Source organism: Hemiscyllium ocellatum, chromosome 24, assembly GCF_020745735.1.
Source record: "Hemiscyllium ocellatum isolate sHemOce1 chromosome 24, sHemOce1.pat.X.cur, whole genome shotgun sequence".
Classification (NCBI taxonomy): Eukaryota; Metazoa; Chordata; class Chondrichthyes; order Orectolobiformes; family Hemiscylliidae; genus Hemiscyllium; species Hemiscyllium ocellatum.
Genome location: NC_083424.1, coordinates 16,491,907 through 16,511,518, shown reverse-complemented (window position 1 = coordinate 16,511,518; position 19,612 = coordinate 16,491,907). Strand labels below are relative to the sequence as shown.

The 19,612-nt window shown below is 38.3% G+C and overlaps 1 protein-coding gene across 4 annotated transcripts in view; it reads right to left on the bottom strand.

Moving 5' to 3' along the window:
- Positions 1-19,612, bottom strand: part of LOC132827069 (sodium- and chloride-dependent GABA transporter 1-like) — a 118,331-nt gene that overhangs the window by 23,803 nt on the left and 74,916 nt on the right. For 2 of the 4 annotated variants that reach the window (XM_060843514.1, XM_060843513.1), the window contains exons 3-4: positions 4,778-4,988; positions 1,407-1,539 (exon numbers count right to left, since the gene is read on the bottom strand). In XM_060843514.1, coding sequence (XP_060699497.1) covers positions 1,407-1,539; positions 4,778-4,988 — 344 coding nt within the window. Of the gene's footprint in view, positions 1-1,406; positions 1,540-4,777; positions 4,989-11,792; positions 11,997-18,377; positions 18,467-19,612 lie in introns of all 4 variants that reach the window. The other 2 variants (XM_060843515.1, XM_060843517.1) reach the window with 2 other exon arrangements.

Below are 19,612 nucleotides of genomic sequence, written 5' to 3'. Positions count from 1 at the left end.
GACGGGATGCCTACTTATAGATTGTTTCAGAGAACATTTCTGGGACACATGCACCAACCAACCCCACCACCCTGTGACTGAACGCTTCAACTCCCCTTCCCACTCTGCCAAGGACATGCAGTTCCTGGGTCTCATCCATCTGCAATCCCTTACTACCCAATGCCTGGAGGAAGAACGCTTCATATTCCGCCTTGGGACCCTGCAAACACACAGGATCAATGTGAATTTCATTGGTTTTCTCATTTCCCCTCCCCACACATTATCCCAGTCTCGAGCCTCCAACTCAGCACCACCCTCATGACCTGTCCATCCACTTTCCCATCTATTCGCTCCACCCTCCTCTCTGACCTATCACCTTCTCCATCACCTTCATTTATCTATTGCATTCTCAGTTACCTTTGCCCCAACCCCACCCCACCCCTCCTCTTTATCTCTCAGCCCTCCCCCAGCCCACAAGCCTCATTCCTGTTGAAGGGCTTACGCCTGAAACGTCAATTCTCCTGCTCCTTGGATGCTGCCTGACTGGCTGTGCTTTTCCAGTACCACACTCTCGACTCTATACACAATATTCCAAGTGTGGCCTAACTAAAGGTCGATAAAGTTGCAGCATAACTTGTCTATCCTTAGACTCAATGTCCGTTTCAATGATGGCAAGCATGCCATAAGCCTGTTATTACTACCTTATTCACCTGCACTGTCCCCTTCAATGATCTATGGACCTCTACACCTAAATCCTTCTGCATATCAATACTCTGAAGGGTTCTGCCATTCACTGCCTTTCATTGGTGAGTGCATATCTCCCTGCAGGAAACCAATTTCTTTTGGACCCTCCCCATTTTTAAAAATCTACTCTCTGCAATCCCCTTATAAAATTGAAATAGAATAATTCCTATTGTACAGTCTATATCCAAAGTCCACAGAGTTGAAGAGTGTGGTGCTGGAAAAGCACAGCTGGTCAGGCAGTATCCGAGGAACAGGAAAATCGACATTTCGAGCTTAAGCTCTTCATCAGGAAAGATGTCCAAAGTCCACAGAGCTGACTAAATTTGCAGCAAAAGCCTTGACAGAACCTTCAGAGTTAACTAAACTGATTAAATATCAGTTGTTAAGTAAAATCAACCTTCACTTTTACAAATAACATTGCCTTCTCAAGTATCATCTACTTCAGGGACACTACTATGCTGTTTATGCCAACAGTTAGTTTTATGTGTATTTAAAAATAGAATGGCAAGTTTGATCAAACAATTTGGTCCAAATTAAAGCCAGACTCTTTTCAGGTACTAGAGGATTTGGCATTCTGTATAATATTTTATTCAGCTTGGCTTTCCAAAGCAGGCAAAAATCAAAATTAGTCAAGCAAAATACTTGTCTCTGATGTTTAAGTACTCATATTTACTGCTTCTCACCTTTCCAGTTGATTTAACTCCTTTGAATATACAGAAGTATACAATGATCCAAGCTAATAGGAGTAGACCAAACAACTCCCAGGAAATGCTGCCAATCTCTTCAATCCCTCTGCTCATCTGCAACAACCTGTAACTGTACAAAAAAAGTAAATGTTCAGGCTTTATTAAACTGCAGTTTTTTTTTAGTTGTAGAATATTTCTCACTTTGATAATGAATTCATACTCAAATGTGGGTAGACAACAGTCATATGGAAATGACTGTCTGCCCATAATTTACCATGAATTACCAGTCTCAATGGTGTTGACAGGGTATAAGCGGTAAATTCCTGAAGAAGGGCTTACGCCCGAAACGTTAATTCTCCTGCTCCTTGGATGCTGCCTGACCTGCTGCACTTTTCCAGCAACAGGGTATAAACAGTGATAAGGTTACACTCGCCCTCCATCTATTTCATATATTTAGAAGTAAAGTCATTTAAGAGTCACAGTGAATATCAAGGTACATGTGGAAAATGTCCAATGTGCAAGAAACTCTAAGCATAAACTAGTGTTTGCCCAATTGTCTGGCTGAGTTTGGGAAGTGGCATGAAGGGATCAGAATCATTCAAAACTAGAATCTCTGCAATCCTTCTCACAGGAGAGTGTGTTTTATTCAGTCAGCTGAATTAGTTTGCATTCTTGGCCTTCACTAGTACTGATGCTCCAACAGTGATTTCAACTGAATTGAGTCCAGGGGCATGAGGAATATTACAACTTTGCTGTTGGGTTTTTAATTTTTTAACTGGATATCTTGCAAATGTTCAGCATGCAAATGCCCTACAACTCCACCCTCTAGACAAGCAGGAAATGATAAACCAGTTAGCACAAGATCTGTTGTTAGGAAACACCATCGTATTTACGAGGATGTTTCCTGGTATGGAGGGAAAATCTTACGAGGAAAGATTGAGGGATTTGAGGCCGTTTTCATTAGAGAGAAGAAGGTTGAGAGGTGACTTAATTGAAACGTACAAGATAATAAGAGGGTTAGATTGAGCAGACGGTGAGAGCCTTTTTCTGAGGATGTTGATGGAGAGTATGAAGGGGCATAGCTTCAAATTGAGGGGTGATAGATATAGGACAGATGTCAGAGGTAGTTTCTTTACTCAGAGAGTAGTATGGTCATGGAAAGCTCTGCCTGCAACAGTTGTAGACTTTATGGGCATGTAAATGATAATTGGATAGGCATATGGACAAGAATGGAATAGTGTAGGTTCGATGGGCTTCAGATTGGTTTCACAGCAGCACAACTTCGAGGGTCAAAGGGCCTGTACTGCGCTGTAATGTTCATGTTCGATATACACGTAATTAAAGGTTAGTGACGGAACACCTTGAAAATTTGTTCAGCTGATCAGACAGCTAGCATCAACCTGTAGAGGTTAGGTCATCCTTGAACTTCACTGAATTGTTAACCCCTTACCCGACAAAGACGAGTTAATTTGTCTTTTTCAGAGTGCGACGAGTAAACTCGAACAAAACATATAATTTCAAAAACAGCCACAGACGAGTTTATATGTCAATTCTCGGCATTTCTGGGCCCTTCTCAGCTAGAAACGGGTATACTCGGTGACTTATACGTCTGGGAGCTGTGTCTCTTCCGCCTCAGGCATTGCAAGAAGCATCGACGCATCGCTTTTGGGTACATACTGTCATTCGGTTTTTCTGGTTTTTTTTTACAAATTACACCCAGGTGTCGAGCTCAGAAGATGACAATGAGTATGAACATTCTATTAGAAGCTTGGATACATCAGATGAGAGTGCAAGCTCGTCTGATAATGGCTATTCTCTCTCAAGTGAGGAGGAGGAGGAGGAGGAGGAGGAGGATGGACGAATTTGGTGTCGACATGTGGTGTCGGAAGAATGCATGCTTCCTCCACCACCACACTTCCCATTCACTGGAAATCCCGGAATATCAATCGATCAAGACACAGCTGATATGACACCTTTGGATTTTTTTAGTCTTTTATGTGACAACAGAATTATTGATCGAGTTGTGGACGAAACTAATCGTTTTGCTGAACAAACTGGAGAAAGAGATTGTATGTGGCACCCTGTAACAAAGGCAGAAATTTGTGTGTTTTTCGCCTTGAAAATGCTTGGGGGTATTGTGAAAATGCCAGATCAAGAAATGAACTGTCGAAAGATGAACTACTTGAAAGACCAATTTTCTTTTGCCAAAAATGGTACCTTCACAATAAAATTTCAAGTAAAATGTTGGAAATAGATTAAAAACAAAAGTCATTTCCATAATCAGCATCAAAAATACTATGAAAAAAGCAATTAAAAAAATTTGTCTGAAAATGAAACGTTTTCTCCAAAAAAAAAGTCCTGGGGAAGGGGTTAATGACTAAAGCAGTATCTATGCATGTTATTTATTCGAATGAAACTATCTAATTTTTAAATTAAAATTTGCTGGCTAAAGCTGATGGAAGAGGCAATATTGATCTCATTAGCGAAGTGTGGCAGGAGACAGAGAATATGTAATAGGCAGGTATTCCAATTTCTAGAATGGGAGTTATTGCATCCTGCAAGGATGTATGTAGGAACTTAGCTACTCATTGTATTTATTCATGGCTTAGGTGTTAGGATTGAAAGCCATAAATCTACATTTGCCAATGATATCAATATAAACAACATAAATGAAAGCATAAAGTTACCAAAACATATTAATAGATTCAGCAAATGGTAATTGGTAAAACTGTTAAATGGATTTGAGAATAGGAAACTGGGAGGTTGTCCCCTTTGGACCTCAAAAGAATGGAACAAGGTATTTTCCGAATGCTGCAATATGAGAAACAGTGTAGTTCCAAAGAAACTTGATGAACCATGTACACTGATCTTTAAAATATCATGTACACCTACAAAAGTTATCAAAAAGGCTATGTATGTAAGGCACGAACCTTAGTTAGAGGTTCAGTGGGATTAAAAAAAAATTGCTGGGAAAGTGTCTGAACAGAAAAATGCCAAATAAGACCTGTTTGATATAATTACTGATTAAAAGTATCCATAATCCTAGACCATCAGAATTCCTTCTTCACCGGGCCGACAAAAACTATTTTACAACAATGAGCTTGACTGTTTACAACTTGTGGAAGTGTTTACCCCTTGAGAAAAAAAGAGACACTTTTAAGTATCTAAGTAATTGACATTGCATTTAGACTCAGTGAGTGTTTGAATAAATCATGATATTTACTTCTAATCTGCTACTGGTTCTTTAAGTGGACCACACTATCGTGAGTTTAGAAACACTTCTTTTTTCCCCCAAATAAAATATAGTTATCAACAATAAGGGAAGGGAACCTACTTTTCTTTTCAGTACATGCCCCTGTTGTACTCACTCAAAAAATTGTTGACTGGCGGATCGAAGGTGAGTGGCATTCCCAGGAAATCCATTGGAGCAGTTCTCCACGATGTTCCATGTGTTATTACAGTTTTGCCAAGGAAGTGATGATCCAAAGGAGTTGAACAGGTAGTACAGAGCCCAGGTGATAATAACATTGTAATAAGTACAGAGCAAGAATGAAATCACAACCGTCGCCACGCCGACACCTGCACAGCATCAAAGAAAGGCCCGTTAACCAATAACTACAATTATTACCTGTGCATTTAACTCACACAATGTCAGTGTGAAGCTCCAATACGAAACCTAGTTGATAGATCAAACATCAACAGTCAAACCTAATTAACCATTTGAGGACTGTAGCAGCAGTTCTACATCAAAATGTTGTAATAGGGAAAGAATGTAGGAAATATGTAGTTTCCAAATAAAATACTCAATTTCTCTGTGGCATCCTCCGAACCGTTCCCCTGACAAAAAGATCGAGGAGGAATTAGGAAACATTTTTTTGAAATCTCTAATGGTTGTTCTTGGCAATGTTCAATTCATTCATGCCCAAGATGAATCAGTAGGTGTGGCCACCTGTAGACATTTCAGTGCGGGAGAAGAGCCAAGTGGTCCACCCCTATTAGAAATTTCAGAGCCTAGGTCTGTACTTGTACCCTGTGGGTATGAATTTGAGTTGCTCCAGTTCCATTGTGGATTCAAACCAATTCAGATTTTCTTTAGAAGGTAAAACATTCATTGTATTATGCACAAATTCAGCTAAATTAGACAGCAAACTAAAATTTCCTACAATAGTTACCACTAATCAACCAAGACTGAAAATGACATCTACCCATAATTCATGGGTGCACTTCATAGCAACAAACTTGCCCACAACAAGATTAGGTTCCTTCTTCAGATAGTTCAACATGCAAAGTCAGCCAGGATAGCGTTGCTGCCTCAAGTTAAATCTCAAGACGTAGTCATTCCTGATAAGGCATACATTTATTGCCTATGCCCATATGCCCTCCAGGTGAGATTTCTTCTTGAATTACAATAGAGAGGTTCCAGTGCTCCACATTTTGACCTGGAAATGAAGAAGGAATGGAGATATGTATCTGAGCCAGGGTGATATGGAACTTGGAAGGAATGTTTTCTTATTCCACATCTACTGTGCTTGTTCTTCTAGGTGAGGAAAGTACTGCTGAAGTACTGCAACAAATCACTATTACTATATTTTGTAGATAATATGGTGCATTAAAGGTATGACAATGGTGAAGAGCTAGATGAAGCTGAAAATGGCTTTGTCCTTCATGGTATTGAGTTTTGAATGTTTTCACAGCTGCACTCATTCAATCAAGTAGAAAGTATTTTGTCATACAGTTCTGAAGTTATCTTGGACTCAGACATTAAGTGTTTTTCTCTCTCTACAAATGCTGCCAGACTTGCTGAATTTCTCCAGCATTTGTTTTTATTTTATGTTTCCAGCATCTGCAGTGTTTTGCTGATATTCTAGTATATGCTTTATCTGTGCCTTTGGCTGATGGAGAGGCCATTTAATGTTATGAGATGAATTACATGGTATAAAATACCCAAACTCTGAGCTGTTCTAGTATTCACAGCATCTATGTGGCAGGTCCAGTTGAGTTTCTAGTCAACAGGAATACCCATATCTTGGTGGAGAGATGTCTAGCAACGGTTAGAGTAGTGCTAGAAATGCAGAGCAGGTCAGGCAGCATCCAAGGAGCAGGAAAATCGATGTTTCAGACAGAAGCCCTTCATCAGATCCTGCCCGAAACGTCAATTTTCCTGCTTCTTGGATGTTGCATGACCTGCTATGCTTTTCCAGCACCACTCTAACCTTGACTCTAATTTCCAGCATCTGCAGTCCTCACTTTTGCCTAGATATCTAGCAATGTTGATGCCATTGAATCTCAAAACATAATTTCTCTTGATGATCGGCATTGTCTGCCATCTTTTAGGGAAAATAATATTTGCCGCCTACAAGCCTAAACTTGTATGTTGTCCAGGTTTGCTGCATGAGCTGCTCCATTATCTGTTGAATTGTGAATGGACAGGGGTGTTGTGAAATCAAACATCCTCACTTCCAACCTTGCAATGAAGGTGTAGGCACTAATGAAGCAGCTTTTCTTTTTAGATTCAGAAGATGCTTGAGCAGTGAGCAAAGACACCGCTACAATTGTTTTTTTCTCCCCAAAAAGGTGCATCATCCTGCTCTTTTAAGAGACTGGAAATTGTAAAACCTCCAAGTACTATTCTTAAATCCCAAGTCCGCCTGTAAAGAAATTTGACCGGAGTCAAAAAACAAGTGCCTAACTTTACTAAATGCTGCAGTAATCCTGATATTTTACTCCAACTATTTGAACTTTAGCCTAAACAAAATTTAAGAATACAAAATCATACACAGCACTCACAAAGATTGTTTTCCTACAATGTGCTAATGACTTACAAACTGTTCTTTGTTTACATCTTGAAGTGTTTATCCCTTTGCATGTAAGTTTTCCTCAATTATCTGCGTGCCTGAACAGAACCAAAGTGGTGAAAGAGAAATCATGTTTGACAGATTTGCTCGAGTCCTTTGAGGTTAATAATAAGCGGAGTTGATAAATGGGAACTGTGACATATATTGTATTTGAATTTCCAGGAGGCAATCAATAAAGCATCACAAAAAGGTTATTAAACAACAAAAGCACTCAGTATTAAAGGTAATGTATCAAGATTGGTTCACACACAGAAGGCAGACAGCTGGGATGAATGGGTCTTTTTCCATTTTGAAAATTAACTAGTGGAATATCACGAATATCAGTGCTAGGTATTCAATAATTTACTATCTACATAAATTATTTGGAGGAGAGAGAGAGACAGAATGTAAATGTATCCAAATTTGCTGATGCGAGAGGACATAAGACATTTCCAAGGGGACGGACAGGTTTAGTGAGTGTTCAAATATTTGGAAGATGGAGTTTCATGTAGGAATGTGCAAGGTTACACACTTGGGCAGGAAGAACCATAAGTCAAACTGCTATGGACAGAAGCTCAAAATAAAAGGTATATAGGTGTTTTTGTATATGCAGGTGCAGCAAATAATTAAGAAGGGGGAGCATAATATTAGCCTTTATTGCTAGAGGGCTGGAGAGGGAAAATCCTATTAGAAGTGCACAGGGTGTTGGAGAAGCTGAACATGGAGTACTGTTGTGGTCACCGTATGTTTAAAGTGACCACACAACAGGGGCTTGGCACACACAGATTTCCAAAAAAAAAATTCACGACTACAAACATTAAAGGAAACAGGGAATTTCCTTTTATCTCTCCTGCACCTTTTGGTCCTCACAAGCAAAGGCCTTCATCATCTCGGACAAAAGGTTATGCCTGTTATATTTAGCTGATTGATGGAGTCACTGAATGACTCAAACGGACTGAAAATTGATATCCATGATGATGGAATCCTCAGGAGATGGCAGAGGAGCCTATCCTACTGTGTACCTTTTGGCTGAAAGTGATTACAATTTTTTTTTTGTATTGCATATTGGGCTCTGCCAACAAGACAACATATTCATGGCCTCTTCTACTTCCATCAGTTGCTTAATTGTTCACTATTCACAGATGGAATGTGGCAAGATTGCAGAGCTTTGACTTAACATATTGGTTGAGACGATTCATTGCTGTTTATATTCTGCCATGTTTGCTATTTAGCAGAAGTATAGTCTGTATTGTAGCTCCACCAGGTTGACACTTTATTTTGAGGAATTTAGCTTCATGGTTTAGGAATACTGTAAGTTGTACTAAGCCAAAAAGTCGCACATTATGGTGGTAAACTATTATGTTGCTCTGCACAAATATTAAGATATTTGATTAGTTTTTAAATGCCACTCTGCAAGATATATTGCTACATAATATAATAAAGGGCATCAAATATGCAAAAGCAGGACTTGGTCTCCATGAAGACTTGTGGTCATCACTTTGCTAATAGCATCATGGACAGAGGCATCTGTGAGAAGACTGGTAAGGAAGATTTAAAGTAGGTTATTCCTTTGTGGTCATTTTCTCAGAACAGCTTCAAGATTTTACTTGTAACATATGTCCTTTAAGATTTGACCGGTTCATTTTGTGATGATACCACTGAGTCACACTTAATGATGGACTTTGAATGGTGTCTCCATATCTCCCATCATCCCTAAATTCTGTGCCCTTGCTACCCTCAGCACTTTGTTAAACAGCGAACTGAATTGATGATTTGACCATCATTATTAATGACAGCCTGTGATTCATGTCCAATTCAATACACATGCATTCTCAAGCCAATAAAGTTCGCACAGGATATCAGATGCTCGCTCAACAAAAGTATGAACATTTCATAGATTTCCTTTAAGTTATTTTCTTTGGTTAACTGGATATGAATTGCTTAAGCATTTTGAGAATGCTATTAGCAACATTTTCCTGTCCCAAGCAGTGTGTTCGCCTGGTATATTTGAGATATCACATATTTTGGGAGTTGATCTTCAGGTATTCTGTTGAACTAATATTTTACTAATTTTCAGCTTACCTTTGTGGGTAGCCGAGTATTAGTCAAAGTAGGTCAACATAATAAGAGTAAAACACCACCTATGCTGGAAATCTGAAACAAACAGAAATGCTGGAGAAACTTAGCGGGTCTGGCAGAATCTGTAGAGACAGAAAGAGTTAATATTTCAAGTTCAATATGGCAGATCATGAGCAGTGAATGATAAGCCTCCTTAGCTTTAACTTATAATCTATGGTGGACATATTTGTTCTTCTGAATATCTCCCTATCCAGAATCTAGTGTCATCATCTAAGTTTCACTATCTTTAAGGCAAACTTGGTTGAAATGATTGGTCATGTAACAATTGTACAGGTAATCCAGCTATTGCACTAATGCAATCATGTTAGAATTAATGTCTTTGTAGATCTTGGATTTGGTTGCCCTCTTAATGCCTATTTTATTCAATAATCTCAGATCATTCCAAAAGCATTTACTGGCTTTAAACAATCAGCGGTGCTCCTTGGCGAGATGACCATCATGAGATGTGGCACTTCCAAGATGAACCTATCTAATGGAATATGTGCTAATTCCTGCTGCTAATATAGGATGACACTCAAGGTTTTCAGGACTATTTTCTTCAAGCTGGTTGCCTCACCACACAGCCAAATTTCTCACATCCTTCGGAAATGACCAATGGTGACAAAGTAGTCTTCTTCTGTGTGGGCAATACGGGGAAAATTATGCATAACCAAAAGCTCTCATACAAGTTCTTCTGGAATTTTAGTTTTGGGCTCCAAGTGAAAGGGATTATACAACTTGACATCATCATCCATTTGAAAGAGCTGAAGGAACGTGATAGTTAACAGATTGTTTCCTTGTTCATATCTGACTTTAATGCGACTTCGTGGAATCCAGAGTCAACTCCCAGGAACTTCTTCCTATTCAACTGTGAGGCCTTGTCTAGCATATTGGCCCTGCTTATGGGGAAAAATAAATTTAGAGATGGGGATTGTTTATTTTGTTTTATCAACTCAAAAATACTTTCATTTGTTACCACAAAGCACCATATCCTTTCCTCTATTTAAGTTTCAGTCATCTATCATCAAGGATTGCATCTCATCAGCATTTCCACCTTCACTCTTTCTGAATCAGAGTTTCTGGTCACAAAATTCCACCCCAGTGGTCTTTTTCATCGGCTTCATGTCACTTCCACAAATTCCAATGTTACTCCAACACCAAATTGAATATTTCCTCTCCTTACTTTGCTAAGTGACTGCAGTTTTCACAACACCATTCTTCATTCGACTCTTCTATTCATTAGTAGCTGCATCTTCTGAAGTCCTTTTCCCTGTAACTGTTGAATCAACACATGTGGATTTGTTTCTTCCCCAGTCACCAAAAGCACATTCCATGTAAGGACTTGGTTGCACCTGATCCTTACCAATATGCTAGATTTAGTACAGAATGTGTGGGCTTCTCAATATAGAAGTTTGGATGATCAGTTTCTCTCTTTCATTTCAAGCACAATTCATACCCACCCATAGACAGCAATTTTAACACCTCTTGTTTTCACTTCAGATTTCAGACTATCCTCCTATTCTGTTTCAATCAATTTCAAAACCAAAATTTATCAGCATCTTCTTTCTCGCTTGTGGTGACTTTTAATCAATTGACCTAAACATTGACTAAAACTATCAAAACCTTATTATTTATATTCACCCCTCTCCCTTTCATTTTGTAGCTGCAATTGAGCTGAAGTTTGCACAATCCATTTGTGTATACATGGCTTTAACCCAGAAAAACAATTAACTATTTGTGAACATTGATAGCATATATGTACTGTTCGATTCTGCCCATTGTTTGCTCCATCTCGTATTGGTCATTTGAAGTGGGGAATCCTACAAATTTAAATGTTTTTTTCAAGTGCCAAACTAGACAGAACTGCACATTTTGAAAATCAAACAGCCACTGAGAACTCAAAGGGTCAAGCATCAGATAGAACAAAAAAACTTAGGGGGGAAAAAAAAGTTCCTGCCTCTCAAAATAACAAACTGAGTAAGTATTTGGAAAGATGAAGTTGCAATCAAGATAGATATGAACAAGGCACAGAGCAATTACCAGTGTGTTGCTTTGTGCAGGTATAACATAATTAAATATTCACCTTTCCAAATTCCCAAATGATAGCATAAGGACTCACATATAACTTAGGTTTTCATTGACATTTTTAAAGCCCTAAATAAATTCTTAGTGAGAAGCAGAAATATTTTGCAATAAACAACTTAACGAGAACCAAACCCTGAGGGTTGGCAAGGACCTTGTATTGTATACAAAAGCACTGTTAATTGTCAGCATCAGGGGATGGACTTATTACAATTGTTAACTCAAACATAATTTTACGAAAGGAAAGAAAAAACAAGAAAGATTTTGCATCAGTGTCATCTATCCGCATCCAGAGACAACACACTGTAATGTAGAATTGGTTATAAGAGACAGATGTAAAATAGCCTACCCTGAATGTGATACATGCAGCAAATCATTGCAGAGGTAATTATTACAGATACACAACAATGTTATAATTCAGTAATTGTAAAAGGAAGTATTTTTCAGTAAGAGTGCCGTTAACTGTCGATGTTATAATCCATGTCCAGATGAATCTTGTAGCCACTTTCCTTCCTACATTGTGTTGCGAGCCCGCCCTGATAAAATGTGGCAGCTGTAATGGTGGCATTAAAAGGAGAAAGAAAGAAGAAAAAAAAAATCATCAAACTGTAATGCAAGTCACAAAATTCAGCAAATTCAAAGAGGAAGATACATTTTCAAATTTTTAAGAGATTGAAGAAACTCTAAATAGTAAAACTAACAAGTGAGAGCACATGTGCAAATTCAGACCACCAAAGAAATCATCCAAAGCAACTTGATTCCAGACATCGTTCAATCACTAAACACCTCTCAGGTGGTGTCACAGCTTCTGAAGAAGGGTCACTGCTTTCTCTTCACAGATGCCACCAGATTTGCTGAGTTTTTCCAGCAATTTGTTTTTTGAATTTTTTTTTCTTCAGTTTGTATTATGATTGTTAGCATCTTTTACTGAATTATAGAACTTAATGATGGTATCAAGTCAACCACATTAAAAACAGACAAGTCTGATTACGATAAAAAAAATTACTTAGAAATAAATTCATAGATGAAATGTAATTTTTTTTCTCTGTATTTAATGGGAATTATTGCAGTATCTGCAATGAAACAACTTTTTTTGGTAACTCGGTTTGCAGTCATGATGCAGCAACCTGAATTGGAAATTTCAAAAATTCAAATAAAAAGGCAAACCTGTCTTTAGAAAATGTGTGGCTAAACAAATGGCATTAAGGCTGACAAAAATAAAAAAACACACAACAGCCTCAAGATTTATAATGTTCCCACAAAAAAAACACAAGTTGTTGTCCTTGCTAACCATGCCGCTCAGTTATTCCACTACACCCATCAGTAATCCTCATAATAATTTGTTTTGAAAGCGGCTGTAAGTGAGGAGTGCAGCAGAAATGCTGATTATTGTTGTGACAAGCAAAAAATGATCTAAATTTTTGAATGTTCATTCTACCTTTTATCCATATCTAGGCAACCAATTGCATATTGCTCGGAATTGTAAATGCAGTTTTACATTGAGAAAAGATTCTTGGCGGCCAAGGCATTCTTAATAGTTCCCAGATCCAGATGTTACGAAGTCTCATGAGTTGTCAATTCGTGTCTCATTAAAACTAAAATGGGAAAAGCAAGTGCACTTCCTTCTGACTACTGGAATCATGGATATGTGGTCTCAATGCGAAGTGGCAATATGAAGACAAAAAAAGAGCAGTATACAGGTCGCACATGAATGAGCACCACTTTGCAGGATCATTTCATATAGCAAGAAAAGAATGGAAGAAAGATTTTAAAAAAGTCAGAAACATTAATCATTTGCAAGCTAATACTCCGGAATGAACCTTTAAATGTGGTGAATGCAAACTGCTGGTCATGTTGAGAGTTTTAGCTGAGGAAGGGGTAAAAGTATTCAGCAATTTCCCGTGGTGTTATATTATTAACAAACTGAGTACATTACAATAAGCATGTACAGTAAAAGCATAAAAAATCTGCACTACTTGCAGATTTCATAAGAAATGAATTTTCATTTAAAATAAAGGGATGCACTGCTGTACAGAGTACAGGCCTCTACAGGGTTCGATATACTTAAATACAGACCAACAGTACACTCTGGGACATAAAATCTTATTTAAGTCCCATAATTCTGGAAGAAATTCAACTTAAAAATGGATAAATCCCTAGGTTCATATTACATAACCAAACTTCCCATTACAAGTGTACTTGGTTTTTAAAATCAGACTCTGCATCCATTCTTTACTATTCCCGAAAAAAAATCACAAAGCATCCAGTTTCCGTCCTTGACAGCAATCAAACTGAATTCATCAGTATTACAACAATATTTGTCTGAATCATTGTTCCAATAAATCTTACATAGCTGGATAAGATCCAACTCAGTGCTGCATCATCATCACAATAATGTCACATGTTTGAATCATACAGGGAGATGATAATGTAGTGGTAATGCCACTGGACTAACACTCTGCGTTTGCCCGAAACATCGATTTTCCTGCTCCTTGGATGCTGCCTGACCTGCTGCGCTTTTCCAGCACCACTCTAATCCTAACACTCCAGAAGCCCAGCCTAACGTTCTGGGGACATGGGTTCAAATCCTCCCTTGGTGGAACTTAAGTCAACTAAGAAATAATCTCAATAATCAAGATCACATTCAGATAATTTGTGAAACCATCATATTAAAAACTGTCTGGTTTATTAATGCCCTTTAAGGAAAGAAAAAATTCAGTCTGACCCAGTCTGGTACACAAGTGATGCCATACCCACAAAAATGTAAGTGATGCTTACTATATGGGAGGATCAATAAAAAGACATTGGTCATGAACCTTCAGCCTAGTCAGTCATTAACCTTCTGAAAACTTCAGTAATAAGTAAAAGTAAAACTAGAATTACAAATTATAAAATACACACAGCTCTAATAAACTGGCGAATTCTGCTTAAACAATTCGGGATTTTGATGTTCAGTTTGAAGTCTGACATGGCAGGTCTAATTGATGCATGAATGCTGTGAGAAATTAATCCCTGCTTAAGAAAGAGTGGCACAGATCTAAGTTGACCAATGTTAATAATGTAAAGAAAATAAAGAACTCAAGAACAAATATGATACCATTTCGGAAGACGAAGAAAATAGTGTTTACAAAAGAAAAGAAAATTGAGCAGTGTGAGCTCAGAAGCCAAGATCAGAAGTTGGGATGTTTGCTGATGTTCAGCACCATTTGAGCCTCATCAGATACTGTAGTAGTCCATGTTCAAATGCAGCGAGATCTGGACAATATCCAGACTTGAGCTGACAAGTGCCAAATAACATATACGCCATACAAATGGCGGGCAATGACCATAGTGTTACCATAACTGAATCCCCAACATCAATGACCTTGGGGTTACCACTGACCAGAAACTCAACCGGATTCGTCAAATAAACAGTGGCTACAAGTACAAGTCAGAGCCTAGGTTAGGAATACTGTGGTAAGTAACTCACCAAGTGATTCCTCACCATCTACAAGGCACAAATCAGGATTTGATGGAATTCTCCATTTGCCTGGACGGTGGAGCTCCAATACCACAAGAAGCTTTACACCATCCAGGACAAAGCAGCCCACTTGGTTGGTGCTAAATCCACAAACATCCACTCCCTCCACCAGCAATGCTCAGTGTACTATCTCCAAGATACTCTGCAGAAATTCACCAAAGGTTCTCAGACAGCATCTTGCAAACCCATGCCGACTTCTATCTTGAAGGAAAAGGGCAGTAGATGCATGGGAACACCAACAACTATAACTGTCACTCTAAGACACTGATCACCCTGACTTGGAAATATATCCCCATTCCTTCAATGTTGCTGGGTCAAAATCCAGGAATTACCTCCTGAAGGACATTGTGGGACAAGCTACAGCATGTGGACTGCAGTGGTTCAAGTTAGCAACACACCGCTTTCTCCTCAAGGGCAACTAGAGATGGGCAATAAAATGCTGATCAGGCAGCCATGTTCACATTCCGTGGGTGAACAATAAAAAAAGGCATTTAGAAGCAGAGAGATGGGTAAATTATAGTCAGATTCATAGTCGTAGAGTTATTGAATCTGTTTCCATGCTCTTCTGTTCAAATTTGTCCATGCCAACCAAGTTTCCCAAAATACTTTAGTCCCACTTGCTTGTGTTCAGCCCAAACCCCTCTAAGCCTTTTCTATTCATGAACTTCGCCAAGTATCTTTTAAATATTGTAACTGTACCTGCACCTACCACTTCTGGCAATTCATTCTATATAAACCATCCTTTGTGTGAAAAGATTGCCCTTTTAAATCTTTCTTTTATCACCTTAAAATTATGCCCTCTAGTTTCGAATTCCCTCACCCTAGGGAAAAGAGCTGCACTATTCATTTTATCTATGTCCCCCCCATGATTTTATAAACCACAATAAAGGTCACCCTCAACCTCACACTTGGGTGACAGAAGTCCCAGCTTATTCACCCTCTCCTTATAGTTCAAACCCTCCATTCCTGGTAACATCCTCTCCAATTTAATAATACCTTTCCTGTACTATCTCAAAAACTTTCTATGAAGTTTTGTAAATTGAGTAAGGTTCATCAAAAGGATAACTGTTTGAACTGTTTAAACCACATCTCTCTTGGCTATAGGATATTGCATTTTCAAATAATCCTCCTATGTCTATGCTTAGAATAGACAAACAGAAATGCTTGTTTTTTTCTGATTAGATCTCAACACTCCAAAAATACAGATCCTACCATCTTATCGGTTTAAGTAATTTCAACAGGTAGAGTGAATCTTAAACATCCCAATCAAAAGGCAGCATCTTTTAGCAACGCAACAAAGCTTCAATATTATATTGCTTACATGCCTAAGTTTTGCAATATTCTCAAAGTTACGCTTCCAAATCCAGAGGTGAAAAGCCGACTAACTTTACAAACTGACCCAGCCACAATTTCAGTTTTATGGACGCGGACTACTTCAATATCTGAGGAATTGTGAATAGTGCTATACCTTGTTCAATCATTAATGCACAAAACTCACTACTTACCTTATGAAGGAGAGAAGTCAGTTATGAAGCAGCTGAAGATGGTTGGGCTTAAAACTACACACAAGGGCTCCTGCAGTGATATCCAGGGTGAGCAAACTCACTTTCAACTCACCTCCAAAATTCACCTCTGGTCATTCATTTTTGTATCAAAGCTGTAATGAGGTTTGGATCTGAGTAGCCCTGATGAAGGGCTTTTGCCTGAAACACCGATTTTCCTACTCCACAGATGTTGCCTGACCTGCTGTGCTTTTCCAGCACTACTCTAATCTTGACTCTGATGGAATCTAGATTGAGTATTGCTTAGTAGCTTCTTCCTTTGCCAGTGCAGCTTAAAAACATATTGACAACTCCACTGATGACAGTAAATTAATTAAATAGCAAAGACTTATAAATAATAAAAATGATTCCTAAAAGAGCTAAAAAAATCTCTTGGAAGTGACAGCATATTCAAGCTACAATTTGCACTTATTTTTAAGCAAGAACTAACAGTCATGAGAACTGCTAGATTTATTTAACACTGTGATAGTGCAACATGACATGATAGAGAGTATTCTCAGTGTGAAGATGGGACTTCATCTCCTTAGGGATTGTGCAGTGGTCAAATCTTACTACTACTGACATGGAAAGATGGACCTGTGGTTGGCAGATTGGTAAGGATGAGATAAAGTACATTTTTCCCCATTTGTTGGTTCCCTCACCAGTCCAGCAGCGATGGTCTTTAGGACTTGACTGGCTCAGTCATTAATGGTGCTACTAAAAACCCTTGGTGATGGACATTGAAGTCCCCCACCCAGAATATATTCTGTACCCTTGGTACTCTTTGTACTTCCTCCAAGTGATGTTCAATTCACTCATCAACTGAAGGGGCAGGAGACATGGTAATCTGCAGGAGATTTCTTTTCCCAAGTTTGACCTGATAAAATGAGACTTCACAGGGTCCAGAGTCAATGTTGAGGAATCAGAGTGTAACTCCCTCCTGTCCATATGCCATCACCTCTGCTTTTGGTGTGCAGAGAAAACCAGGGATGCAAGAGAGTGTTGTCTGGGACTTTATATGTAAAGTATAATACCATGACCATGACCAGTTAAGTAATGGCCCAACACACAGTCAATGGTGGTGCTCCATACAGTTTGATTACTGAAACTTTGACGGCAGTTACGAGTTAATCATATTGGTCATGGTTCAGGTAAGGACAGCATTTTCTTTTCTGAAAGGACAAAGGTTTCCTGCTTAAACTTTCAACTCTTTCAATGAATTCAGATTTCACAATTTGCTGTGGTTGGATTCAAACCTAGACCCCCAGAAAAACAGTAGCTGGGTCTGTTCCTAGTCCAGCAACAAGACCACTAATGTTTTTGCCTCCTATTTCTTTTGTACTATGATATTGCCACCACACTATCACCTCCCTTACATTGTGGTCTGATTACACTCATAATGCTGTATTGTTTTGTATTCGAAGAAAATAGAAGGCTTAAAGCCACATCGATTCTCAGTTAAAGAAAGACAGGTAATTGCAAAGTAAATTGCATTTTATAGAGAAGTCTCAATGTGCATGACAGACAACAGGAATTGAAGCTCCTAGAACTGAAGAAAGAAAGGCAGTGGTTACACCTTATTGAAAATTGCAGCAAGCAGTTCTCTAATACAGATTAGAGCTACCAATAGCCCCAGGAGCAGAATTTAAAATCTTAAAAATTGCAGTTGAAGAGCATTTGGATGCTGGTGTGTGATGCCAGTGTCTTTTCCAATTTAATGTTGCTAGGTTTGCTGAGCCCAAATAAGCTGGGACAAATTCACTAAATTCTGCTTGTTTACCATAAGTGTCTCATGCAGGAGTCAAGATGATCATGGGAAATGCGACAACAGCATGAGTCGAGATTTTGTGAAAAGAATATGTGGATTCACTACCTGTCTCTCTCTTCAAGAAGCACAGACGGGAATGATCATGCGATTAACAGATTTGATCGGGTAGACTATCTCTGTCTCAAAAAAACAAACTGAGGAGAAAGTCTTCAGGTTAGAATTGGAAAAATAAAGCCGCAAACCCCTTAAGAAAATTAAATAAAGGTAAAAATGATAGTTTCTGCCAGTGACTGAAGACCAGGTCATATGACATGCAGCTGGTACATATTAGCAAAAAAAAGTCAACACAGAACAAAGGCAGGATTTCCATCAGTTTAGGCCTGAAACACATTTTTGCCCTAGATAAATAAAGCCCAATGCATTTCCTCAATTTCATGACAATCCAGACGTTAAATCTATGGGAGGTGGGAAGTGAAGAGAACAAATATACATCAAATATATATATATATATATATATATATATATAAAATATATATATATATTTAAAAAAAGGCAAAAGTTACAAAATGATAGAAAACTATGGACTTAGATTCTAAGCTCACATTCAAAAATTTGGGAATCCTGATATAGTAGGAGACCTTTGTTGTGAATTTCAGTTCAGGAACAGATCTGTACTGTGCTGATGCTGTTCATTCTGTCTATTAAAATGAGATGGGTTTAAGATTATGCTTTTAATACCACATCTAGTTCTTTTTGTTTGACTAGGACACATTCCAGTTTTATAAGTGAAAGTAATAATGATGAATTTAGTCAACTCTAAGTACTACAGAGTGGAATCCTATTCTACCACCTATAAATCATACTTTTCCTCAGAGTTTGAAGTTTGTGCATCAAGTCTCATTCCAGCGACCTATACTTTAAATGCAGCACAGAGGTATTTTGGAACGTTGTAAAAACAAAAATGTCCCGATGATTTGTCCTCCATCTGCTCTCCTGGATTCACTCCAATCATCAGTCCAGTCAATATATATCCATCAGAATAGCTAAATTAATATATGGACATTATCTTGTTATTTTGGTTTGTGCAAATTGATTGTTGAGTTTCCAACATTGAACGAGTGACTACAATTCAAATAAAATTCAGTGGAATATTCAGAGGTTATAAACAATGCCCTATAGATCCAAATTCTTCCTTACTTCTCATGTTATTTTTGGTCGTATGTTTCACCCAGATTTACCAAGTGTTACACTCGACAGTGATTATTAAGTCTCATCATAACTCAAGGGAATAAGGATTCATTCCTTTTTATATAAAAGAACACCTAGTTCTGTGGAGTTGG